The following is a 12,264-nucleotide window of genomic DNA, read 5'->3' on the forward strand; positions in this document are numbered from 1 at the left end:
AGTAGCCGGAATTACAGGCGCGCGCTACCACGCCCAGCTGATTTTTTGATTTATTGTAGAGATGAGGTCTCGCTGCCCAGGGGGGTCTTGAACCCGCGGGCTCAGGCAATCCACTCACCTCAGCCTCCCAAAGGCGCGGGATGACAGGCTGAGCCACCGAGCCCAGCTTATTTTAAGACTCTTATCTGTGAATTCATTACATCATTTGGGGGTCTCTTTTTATTCTTTCTCCTGATTTATGGTTTATTTTTTCCTTCTTTTTGGCATACCTGGTAATTTCTGACTAAATACCAGCATTATGAATGTTACTTTGTTGAGTGCGGGATATTACTGTGTTCCTTTAAAGAATGCAGGCAACATGCTCTAGCAGGAACGTACATTAGGGTTAGGCCAGGCACAATGGCTCATACCTGTAATCCCAACACCTTGGGAGGCTGAGACAGGAGGACTGCTTGAGGTCACTGATTCAAGACCAGGAATTCAAGACCAGCCTGGACAACACAGTGAGACCCCCATCTCTACAAAAAATTAAAAACTTAGACAGGTGTGGTGTCATGAATGTGTAATCCCAGCTATTTGGGAGGCCGAGGTGAGAGGATCACTTGAGCCCAGTGGTTCAGGGCTATAGTGAGCTATGATCACACCACTGCACTCCAAACAAGACAAAGCAAGACCATGTCTCAAAAAAAAAAAAAGAAAAAGCAAATTTCTTAGGACCAGTTTGATCCTTCTGAGGCAGGCTCTCAGCTTTAGATTCAAATTTTTTTTTTTGAGTTGGGGTTTTACTCTGTCGCCCAGGCTAGAGTGAAGTGGCATGCTCACAGCCAACGCAGCCTCGACCTTCTGGGCTCCAGCAATCCTCCTGCCTCAGCCTTCCAAGTAGGAATTACAGGCACGCGCCACCATGCCTGGCTAATTTTTTGATTTATTGGAGAGATGAGATCTCGCCAAGGTGCCCAGGCTGGTCTCGAACCCATGGGCTCAGGCAGTCCTCTCACCTCAGTTCTCCCAAAGTGCTGGGATTATAGGTGTGAGCCACCGTACCCGGCTTAGATTCTATTCTACTGCTAACTTAACCCTACCATGAATCCTCCCTCTCTGGACTCTACCCCAATGCCCTGCATACTATAATATCCTTCCACTCCGACTAGTGGAAACACAAACTCAGTCCTATCACTTTCTGATGATCCACTCCCAGGATTTCTGGGACTCACACGCATACACACAGACAAGTCTCAGCCAAAGATCTGAAGGGACTCTGCAGGTGTTACCGCTGGAGCTCGATGCGCAGACCCTCCCTTCTGGAACTCCGTCCACAAACCCGGCGGCTGTGGCCTCCCCAAATGCCGGTTTCTGCTGCTTCCATTCAGCATTCCCGCTGGGCTCCACTTAGGTTTCCCTTCTCAGTCCTGTGGCCTGGAAACTGCCTCCAGGCAGAAAGCTGGGGCACATGGGGGCTCATGTCATTTCCTTCCCTTCTCTTAGGGGTCACTGCCACACGCTGCCTGTACCAACATCTGAGAACACAGTTTAAAACGTTTAATCTACAGTCGTGTATGGCAAGGAGCTCCGTAGCAGTCACGCCCTCATGGGTGCCACTGCTCGGGTTACGACGACGTGTGGAAGCTTCCCATCAGCACATGACATGTCTGATGCTCATCTTTCAAGCCACTGTGTTCTCCATGGAAAACAACTTGGAGGGCTCCCCACTACACAGGGGGCTCCTGACAGCCACACAGCTCGTTTTGAGAGGAAGTTCAGAATCGCTTGGACTTTCCTTGCAGTCTGTGTCTCATACCCCCCAAATTCAACTTAACGTCCTGCATGTTAAAGGTGGATCCAAATCAGATGATGAGTCGGTGATGGTAAAGGACCAGAACTCATCAGTTCAATTCTGTCACTCTGTGTGCTGACTTGGAGGTTTTGTGCTTAAAAACAGTGAAACAATATAAGTGTAGTCAAGTTTTTTCTTCCCTCTTTAAAAAATGCATTAATGAAATGAAAAAGCATTAATCTTTTCATTTTTCCTTTCTGGTACCACATTTTGCATTGTAATTTTGGTTTAATGTTTTAATGGAATGAGTATGTACACCAAGTTCAATAAAAGTTTTCACTGCTAATGTTTCTTTCCTAGCTATTGTTATTTTATTTCATCTTGTGACCATTACAGGTTGAGTATCTCTGAGAATTTGGAATCTGGGACGCTCCACAATTCCTGTCTTTTTGAGCACCAATTGGATGCTCAAAGGAAACACTCACTGGAGCTTTCTGGATCTCAGATTTTCGAATTAGGGACATTCGACCAGCACGTACATATAAAAAGAATATTCCAAAATCCAGACAATCCAAAATCTGAAGCATTTTTGGTCCCAAGCTTCTTGGATAAAGGTCACTCAGCCCGTACTACCCATTTGAGTCAAGTGCGTGAGGTGCCCCAGGGCTTCCCCAACAGGGGCGTGATCTCACTGGAGACCTGAGGGCACCCCGGTCACATCAGGGACGTCAGAGCTGGGTGTCCCACAGGCACCCTGGGCCTCACTTGCCACTCAGTGAACGGAGCGACTGGAATACCTGACAAGTCACTGCCTCAACCTTTCGAGTCGCTAGGCAGGGGAGAAGCTGTCCTCAGGAACCCAGTCACCCCCACTCTCCCCTCCCCACCAACTTGCTCCTGGTCCTCCTCACTTCCTCCTGGACTTGCTTTGTGTGCCCGAAGAGTAGGAACTGAAGTGATGCTGCAGAGGAAAAACCGAAAGAAGCACTGGGGCTGTCTTGAAGCATGAGCGGTTTCCTGGAAAACGGGAAGATTATTCCCAGCAGAGGAAAGGGAATGACAAAGACAAAGGCTGAGAGTCTGAGGGCCCCACGTGTGCAGGCACGGGTCACAGGGTAAGACAGGGCTGTGGGGACACTGAAGGGGCGCCAACGGGCTGTGGGTGAGGAATGCCTGGGAACTGGGCATGGGGGTGGGCACCTGAGGTATTTCTGGGCTCCAGCATGGTGCTCAGTGTGTCGGGGTTCCCAGGGGTCCCCATGATCACGCCTAGCCCTGACGGTTCCTCTCAGCAGCCAGCACAGCTCTCCTGAACAGATGGGGAAGTTGAGGCTCAGAGGTGGGCTGGCCCCCTGCACAATGTCAAGACTGTCAACAGAACAGGCCAGGGTCTGGGGCCCAGGCAGGCCTCCCCGACCCTCACCTCAGCCAGAAGGGGTTGAGTGGCTGTTCCGGGGGCCTATGCTGGGTGTCGCCCTCCTGAAGACACTGCTTCGGCCGTGGTCATGGCCCAGCCTGTTTCTCCCTTCGCGGTACCATCCCACGAGCAAAGGGATGTGCTGCTCTTCCACCCACCTGGAAAAAAACAAAACAAGGCCGACCCTAACCCTGCACCTCCCCTGGCTGACCCTATTCCTGTTCTTTGGTGCAGTCTCTGGAGTCACCGGGACCTGCTGTCCCCACCCACCTCCTGCAAGCCAGCTCCCAGGGACTTGCCCTGGCCCTTGTCTTCCCAGATGGCAGTCACCCTGCCCCGAGGCCTCCCCATCCTCTGATGTTGGGCTTCCAGGACTCGAACCCACTTCCTGTGTACTCGCCCCTGCGTAGCCCTCTGTTCATGAACTGCAACCCCAAATTCCAGAAGTCTCTTTTTGACGGAGTCTCATTCTGTCGCCCAGGCTGGAGTGCAGTGGCATGCTCACGGCCACCACAGCCTCGACTTGCTGGGCTCAGGTGATCCTTCCACCTCAGTCTTCCAAGTAGCTGGAACTACAGGCAAGCACCACCATGCCTGGCTAATTTTTTGATTTACTGTAGAGATGAGGTACAAGTTGTCCAGGCTGGTCTTGAACCTGTGGGCTCAGGCAACCCTCTCACCTCGGCCTCCTGAAGTGCTGGGATTATAGGCGTGAGCCACTGTGCCTGGCCGAGATGTCTCACCTGGGTATCTGGTGGGCATCAGAGCATCCCAGAATCACCCATTCAGAACCCAGTGCTCGGTCGCATCCCCCACCTGAGTGCACAACACCATCCTTCCTCCCACTGCATCCTGTCTGCCATGTCGCTTCACTGTTAGAATGCTTCCAGAAGCTGATCCTCACCACCTCTCAGGGCTAAGAGTCTAGCTACTCAAGGAGAAGCCTTATCCTTATAGGGCACACAGAGGCAGGTTTACCGTGAGGCTAGGAGCAGCAGGAGCTACTGAGTGTTTTAGGAGGTGAGTGGAAGGCAGACTGCAATCAGGAAGCAGTTCCATGTGAACCTTCTGCAAATTGCCTAAAAAGATCTCAGAAGAAAGGGGCCATGCTGGGATTACTTTTTTCATTTAAAATACTATTCTCTTTGTTCCTAATTTATACCCAATTTAATAATTACTTTATTATAGATCACAACCCGCCCCCCACCGTGGAAGGGCGCCTGCCGAAGAGGCCCTAAGTGACCCGGCCCTGCTGACCCTTCTTTCCTTCCTTTGCTCTGTGCCACAGGGGTCTCTAGCCTCCTTTTAATCCAATGTACCCTTGTCCTCAAGGTATTCCCGGCCCTTCCTCCACCTGGTTTTGCTGCTTCTTAGCACTTACCCACATCACAGACCAAACCCGCTGACGACTTGGTTGGTTGCTGTCTTCCCTGTCCCCACTCTGCCCTGAAGCCTGGACCTGCCAGGCACACAAAGGACAGTGGGCACCATGAACCACAAGCTGCAGCTTGAAGTGAGTCTGGCGCTGCTCCAGATGTGGTGGCGCTGGCTCCCCATGGGAGGCATATCACTTTGCTCCCTCCCACCATGCCCCCAGCAGAAAGAACCAGCCAAGGTCTCCTGCTGTACTAATGTATTCCATCTTTCAAAAAGAAAGACATGATTTTAATATTACTTAACAATATGTTAAAAAAGTAGCCAGGCAGGCCTCCGTGTTAATACAGTCGTACACTCTCTAACGGACTTGATGGTGAGTACTGGGTGGGTTCTTGTTTGTAACTTTCTCATTCTGTAGGGATCATACACAAGCTGGCTACAAGTCAGGGGGATCAAACACAAACAGCGCAACGTGTACACTCTGAAACAGTAGATCGTGGAGGAGCACGGAGGAGGCCTGCCCCGCCCAGCCTGCCTCAGGTTGGACACGGGCACAGAAGAGCTGAGTGACGGCCGACACCCCAGTAGGGACAGATGATGGGACAGGATGCAATGCAGAGGCAATGGAGCCACGTGATGATGCAAACTTGTATCCAGCCACGGCCCAGGCCTCCGAGGTCGTGGTGGTGGGAGGACTTGGTGGGAACTACTGTTCCAATCCGACAGCACAGAGCTACAATCCAAGGAGTCTCACGCACAGAAGACACGCACACAAGCTAACAGCGCAGGCCGAGTGGCAAGTTGTCGGTCTAGGGGTCTCAGGCAGTGGTGCCTGCCCCACATAGCGCTGGGCGAGCACCACGGCCCTGGGGGCCAGTAAGGGGCTCGGCTTTCAGCTCTTGACTCTCGGGGTGGCGTAGCCTGGCCCAGCTCCCGCATGTCCCTCTCCAGGGGCTCCTCATTCAGTGGGCAGCAAAGGTGGCTTTTTTCAAGCTAAAGTTGGACCAATTGATGGACAGTCTTTGTCGCGTCTGTCTAGCAGAATCCAAGCAGAACCTGCAGAGACAAAAAGCCCAATGTCATCAAAGGAAACAGCCCACACCCAAGCTGATGTGTGGCAAAACCACACATCTTCTTGTCCTTGCTAAAAGTACCTGGGAGGCCAGGCTCGGTGGCTCAGCCTGTAATCCCAGCACTTTGGGAGGCCGAGGTGAGTGGACTGCCTGAGCCCACGGGTTCGAGATCCGCCTGGGCAACTTGGCAAGACCTCCTCTCTACAACAAATAAAAAATTAGCCGGGTGTGGGAGTGTGGGCCTGTAGTTCCAGCTACTTGGAAGGCTGAGGCGGAAGGATCGCCGGAGCCCAGCAGGTCAAGGCTGCGGTGGCCGGGAGTGGCCCCTGCACTCCAGTCTGGGTGACAGAGTGAGGCTCCAACTCAAAAAAACCGAAAAACCAAAAACCCCTCAACTCCCTGGGGATGGGGGGGCTCAGCAAGGGGGACAGGGTCAGTGGGTCCCTCTAGGTCCTGCCACAGGCCATGCTTCATAAGGAAGGCCCTTGGGAGGAAGGGCAGGCAGGCGGGAGGGAGTCCTGAGAAAGAAAGAAAACTTTTCATCTGAGGAATGCGAGCCCCTTAGATAATCAAGCCCAGAGAGGCACTGAAATGGGACAGCAGGTACTTCTCACTGCTCACCCCCACCCTGAGCTAATTAATACCCCTGCTAGATGGTCTAACCAAGAGTTGCCATCAAGCAGTCATCAATTTTATTTTATTTTTTGAGTTGGAGTCACACACTGTCACCCAGGCTGGAGTGCAGTGGCACGATCACAGCTCACAGCTCACTGCAGCCTCGACTTGCTGGGTTCGGGTGATCCTTTTGCCTCAGTCTCCTCAGTAGCTGGGACTATAGGTGTATGCTAGCACACCAGGCTAACTTTTTTTTCTTGTAGAGAGGAGGTCTTGCTATGTTGCCCTGGATGGTCTCGAACTCCTGGGCTCAAGCAATCCTCTTCCTCAGTCTCCCAAAGTGCTGGGATTACAGGCTTGAGCCACACTGCCCAGCTGGTAGTCATGATTAACAATGCCACATGCTAGATGCCGTGACTCATACCCTGTAACTCAACGTAGTGCTAATCACTGATCAGTGCTATTTCTTACACCAATGAGAATTTCTGACAAACAACTTTTGTAATCTCCCTCTCCCCTGATTTGTCCTTTTGTCTTAAAAACTTGAGTCTCTCGGGTCAGGTGTGGTACTCCAGGTCTGTAGTCCTAGTGACGCAGGAGGCTGTGGTGGGAGGATCACTTGAGCCTAGGAGTATGAATCTGCAGTGAGCTGTGATTGTGTAACTACACTCCGGTCTGGGTGACAGAGCGAGATCCTGCTCTTAAAAAACCCCCCAAAACCAGATGAGTGCGGTGGCTTACACCTATAATCCCAGCACTTGGGAGGCCAAGGTGAGAAGACTGCCTGAGCCCACAGGTTCGAGACCAGCCTGGGCAACATGGCAACACCTCATCTCTATAATAAAAAAATTAGCCGAGTGTGGTGGCATGTGCCTATAGTTCCAGCTACTTAGAAAGTTGAGGCAGAAGGATCACCTGAGCCCAACAGATTGAGGCTGCGGTGGCCGAGAATGAGAAAGTCTGGGTGACAGAGATTTCAACTAAAAAAAAAAAACCCCTAACAAAAACCTTGACCCTCTCCTTTGTTCTCTGAGCACTTTCCAGCGTGTCCCAGGCTGCCATCCTCAACCTTAATCCAAATAAGCTCTATATTAATTTTGTCTCAGTTTCCCTCTTTAGGTCAACAGCCCTATCACAGGACACCAGCCAGGTACGCTGTGTCTTCTCTGCTCTTTCTTTTTTTTTTGAGTTGGAGTCTCACTCTGTCGCCCAGACTGGAGTGCAGTGGCTGCTCCCGGCCACCGCAGCCCCGACCTGCTGGGCTCCAGCAATCCTTCCGCCTCAGCCTTCCGAGGAGCCAGAATTACAGGCATGCGCTACCACACCCGGCTGATTTTTTTTTTTTATTTATTGTAGAGATGAGGTCTCGCTGCCCAGGCGGGTCTCGAGCCCACGGGCTCGGGCAATCCACTCACCTCAGCCTCCCAAAGGCGTGGGATTACAGGCTGAGCCACTGAGCCCGGCTTCTGCTCTTCTTAATGTGGCTATGACAGAGATAAGGAGAAAGGGCTGGGGCCACTGCTTCCTTGGGTGGGTTCTTGTTTGCAATATTCTCTTTCTGTAGAAATCTTACACAAACTGGCTCCAAGTCGGGGGATCAAAGACAAACAGTGCAACATGTACGCTCTGAGACAGACTGTGGAGGAACATGGAAGCCTGCCCTTATCTGGGCAGTCAACTATTCAGCAGCAGCCTTGGGGGAACAGGTAACAGCAGTGGTGGGGGGGGGCTTTGCAGGGGCTCCTCAGACATCTAGGTACTGCTGAAGACAGGAGCCTCAGGCCTGGCGCCAAGGGCAGCCCTGCAGCAGACCATCCCAGGGAAGCAACCGGACTACTCAGTGAGGCTGCAGTGCCTAGGTGGGGCACAGTTCAGGCTCACACATGTGCCCTGCAGGGAATGGGGGAGGACAGGGGTGCCTTTGACCAGGCTGATGGCCTGAGGCGACCACGAGAACAGATGTGCTCAGGCCAGGGCAAGATGCTGCCCAGTGTCTCGGGCAGGATGGCATGTAACAGCCCTAATGGCTAGGTGGGCCCCTGGGACAAGTCCTGGAGAGCCACAGGTGACCTGGCAGCTGCCTCTCTGTGCCTTGGCTGTGGAAGCCACAACTGGGAAGGAGGAGTCTCAAGTGGAAGCAAACTAGATCTGAGCCTTGCCTGCCACGAAGCACAAGGCTTTGTGTGGCTAGAACTAAGCATCAGGGTTAAGTACGGGGCCAGCAAACGTGTCCTGTAATGGACCAGGCAGCAAATAATTCAGATCTACAGGTCCTGTGGTCTCTGCTGCGACTGCCCGACACTGCAGCATGGAAAGGATGCAAGCATAGTTGTGTTCCAGGAAGACTTCATGCATGGTAAAATGTGAGGTTTGTGTAACTTTTATGTCTCACGAAATATTCTTTATTGCCAACTACTTAAGTGTAAAAATCCTTCTAGTCATCAGTTATATACAAGCAGGTGGTGAACTGGGTCTGGCCTACAGCTCAGAGCAAGTGATCTGAATTAAAGATTGCAGTCTAAATTAGCCAGGCATGGTGACGCATGCCTGTGGTTCCAGCTACTTGGAAGGCTGAGGTGGAAGGATTGCCTGAGCCCAGCAGGTCGAGGCTGCAGTTGCCTTGAGCGTGCCAATGCACTCCAGAGGGAGTTTCCAGAGGGAGACTTCAGCTCAGAAAAAAAAAAAAAAAAAGATTGCAGTCTATGTGTAAACCACTGGGATTTCAGCCTACCCTAATTTATTCATAAATTCAGAAGTGAGTACAATTTGAAATAAAAATCATGGCGAGATAGGGTTACATTCCCCATCTTGGGATGGGGAGGGGCATGTCACCGGCACACGTAGGCTGTAGGTCTTTGAGGCCAGCTGCAGCCTCTGGGCTCACCGTCTGTGTTCTAAACAGCTTTTGAAGACTACACTTTTGCCATCTGCTTCCAGGGTAACAATGGCCAATTTTTGTATTAAACGGAGGAAACAACATTTTCTTTCAAAGTCTTTACTTTGAATAACTTCTGAAGTCTTAACCATTCTAGTTTCAATTTACGTAGCAGAAAATTTTTTTTTTTTTGAGTCAGACTCTCACTCCGTCGCCCAGACTGGAGTGCAGCGGCTGCTCCCGGCCACCGCAGCCTCGACCTGCGGGGCTCCGGCGATCCTTCCGCCTCAGCCTTACGAGTAGCTGGAACCACAGGCGCGCGCTACCACACCCGGCTGATATTTTTGATGTACTGTAGAGATGAGGTCTCGCCAAGTTGCCCGCGGGCTCAGGCCATCCGCTCACCCTGGCCTCCTGAGGCGCGGGAGGACGGGCTGAGCCGCCGAGCCCGGCTGGGCAGCAGAAATCTGGATGAAACCTGAAAATGGTTGTTGTCACTCTTCCATGAGGTGTGATGAGACTTGCCTAAGCTGTGCTGCCATCATTCAACCACACACGTGTGTGAATGTCCAACTGCTGCTGCTTGCTTGGCAGTCCCTGTGTAGGTGGAACAGTCAGCTTTAGGAATGAGACCCCACCAAGGAAGGACTGATGCCGTCTCCCAGAATCCAAATTCTCTTTTCCTGGCCACAGCTGGTCAAACCCTGAATCTGTGATGTCACCTTCGAAATACATTTTCTGGAAGTTTCCATCTCTGCCTCTGCTGTCTCCTAACTCTGACAGTCACCTCCTGACTGTCTCCATTAGTGTGTGTGACCCTGTCCCCCACTCCTGTCTCTACACAGCAGCTAGAATGCTCAAAAACACCAATTTCAACCCTGCTCAAAGCCATTCACTGAAGAAATCCAATCCACACCATAGCAAGACTGTCACAGGGTTCTTGCAGCATGAGCACAGAACACTGCTTCCCCAAGGCCCCAGGCCCAGTGGGACCGAGCTTTGCCCCATCCCTAAAACCCCTGTGCACCAGACAGTGGCCTATGTGCTGCCTGCACAAGATGTACAGAACATATACTTATAGGTAATTATTATTATTATCTTGAGTTGGAATCTCACTCTGTCGCCTAGGCTGAAGTGCAGTGACATGCTCAGTGCCACCACAGCCTCAATCTGCTGGGCTTAGGCAATCTTCCCACCTCAGTCTTTCTCAAGTAGCTGGAAGCACAGGCACATACCACCATGCCTGGCTACTTATCCATCTAGTATCTATCTCTATCTATTTCTCTCTCTCTCTCTCATCTATTTTACAGACAGGGTCTAGCCAATTTGCCTAGGCTGGTCTTGAACCCCTGGGTTCAGGCAATCCTCTTGCCTCCCCAAGTGCTGGGATTACAGGCATGAGCTACCGTGCCTGATCCACTTACAGGTAATTAGAATGCAAATCTGAGTAACAAGCGCCCCCAAATCAAAAAATCCAACAGAGCAACCACCGCAGCCTGCTGTCCTCTCACAAGCCGGCTGCTCTCTTGATGTTTGTAGTCATAGTCCCCTATATTTCCTTATAATTTCACGACTGGAGTAGGCATCCTAAATGGCAGCTGGGTAATGCTGGCTTTTGACCCCATGTAAAGGAAACTGTACTGCATTTCCTTACTGTTCTTTCACTTAACACCAGCTGTGTGATTCCTTCATGAGGCAATAGTCTGTTCGCTCTGTCCGGTATGAACATGCTACAGTGGATAGACAGGTGCTACTGCTCCCAGTGTCCCTGCCCCGCCTCTGGGGTGAGTGTGAGGGAGTGTGGGCATGTGCACAGGTGTAGGGCTATTTGTTGGGTTGTAGGAGAGGTATAGCTTCAATTTTACCAGATTGTGCCAAACTCTTTTCCAAAGTAGTTTTACCAGCTATGCTCCCAGGAGCAGTGGGAAAAACTCCTGTCACCTGTGCCTTCCCCCAGCAGGTGAATAAAATGAGACAGCTCACTGACTGCAAACTGATGAAGAAACAGCACCTCCCATGGTCTTGCCATGTGGTTCCCTAGTCAGGCTGAAGACCTTTTTGTAGTTTATTTATTGTTTGCTGTTTACTGGCATCCTGTTGGTTTGCTGGTTTTCAACTGGGTTTCTAACTGTTCTGGAGTATTCCTTTATACTTTTTTTTTTTTGAGTCAGAGTCTCACTCTTTCGCCCAGACTGGAGTGCAGTGGCATGTTCACAGTCACCCCAGCGTCAACCTGCTGGGCTCTGGCGAGGCTTCCGTCTCAGCCTCTCAAGTAGCTGGAACTACAGGCATGCGCTACCATGCCCAGCTAATTTTTTTTAATTGTAGAGATGAGGTCTGATCAAGTTGCTCGGGCTGGTCTCGAACCTGTGGGCTCAGGCAATCCAATTACTTTGGCCTCCCAAAGTGCTGGGATTACAGGCTGAGCCACTGAACCTGGGCAGCACTTCTTAATCCTGATACTTTGTAATGCGTGTAATGTGTGGCAAATACTTTCTATAAGACAAATTCTTGATTTTAATGTAATATAACTTATCAATCTTTTATTTTATGATTTTTTTGTTTTAGAAATCTTTCCCTGCTCAGGCTGGGTACAGTGGCTCATACCTGTAACCCCAGCACTGAGGCAGAAGGATTGCTTGAGACTAGGAGATCTAGGTAAGAAGCCTGGTCAACATAGTAAGATCTTGTCTTTATTAAAAAAAATAATAAGGTCTGGTGCAATGGCTCAAGCCTGTAATCCCAGCACTTTGGGAGGTGGGGGCAAGATGATTGCTTGAGTCCACAGGTTTGAAACCAGTCTGGGCAACTTGGCAACACCTCATTTCTACAATAAATTAAAAAATTAGCTGGAAATGGTAGCACATGCCTGTGATTCCCGCTACTGGAAGGTTGAGGTGGAAGGATCGCCCGAGCAAGTCAAGGCTGCAGTAGCTGTAAGTATGTCACTTGCATTTAGCCTGGGCAAGAGTGAGACTCTAACTCAAAAAAAAAAGAAAACAGAAAAATCTTAGCCGGGCTTGGTGGCTCAGTCTGTAATCCTGCGCCTTTGGGAGGCTGAGGTGAGTGGATTGCCTGAGCCCGCGGGTTCAAGACCTGCCTGGGCAGCGAGACCTCATCTCTACAATAAATC

At 51.0% G+C, this 12,264-nt stretch overlaps 1 protein-coding gene across 1 annotated transcript in view; it reads right to left on the reverse strand.

Annotated features, from left to right (window-relative positions):
- Positions 1–4,809: 4,809 nt before the first annotated feature.
- Positions 4,810–12,264, reverse strand: part of FAM193A (family with sequence similarity 193 member A) — a 79,937-nt gene continuing 72,482 nt past the window's right edge. Inside the window, exon 15 of the mRNA XM_008066383.1 lies at positions 4,810–5,624. Coding sequence (XP_008064574.1) covers positions 5,531–5,624 — 94 coding nt within the window. The 3' untranslated portion in view covers positions 4,810–5,530. The remainder of the gene's footprint in view (positions 5,625–12,264) is intronic.

The sequence above is a fragment of the Carlito syrichta genome, unplaced genomic scaffold, assembly GCF_000164805.1.
Source record: "Carlito syrichta isolate Samal-C Ts95f unplaced genomic scaffold, Tarsius_syrichta-2.0.1 Scaffold308899, whole genome shotgun sequence".
Taxonomy (NCBI): Eukaryota; Metazoa; Chordata; class Mammalia; order Primates; family Tarsiidae; genus Carlito; species Carlito syrichta.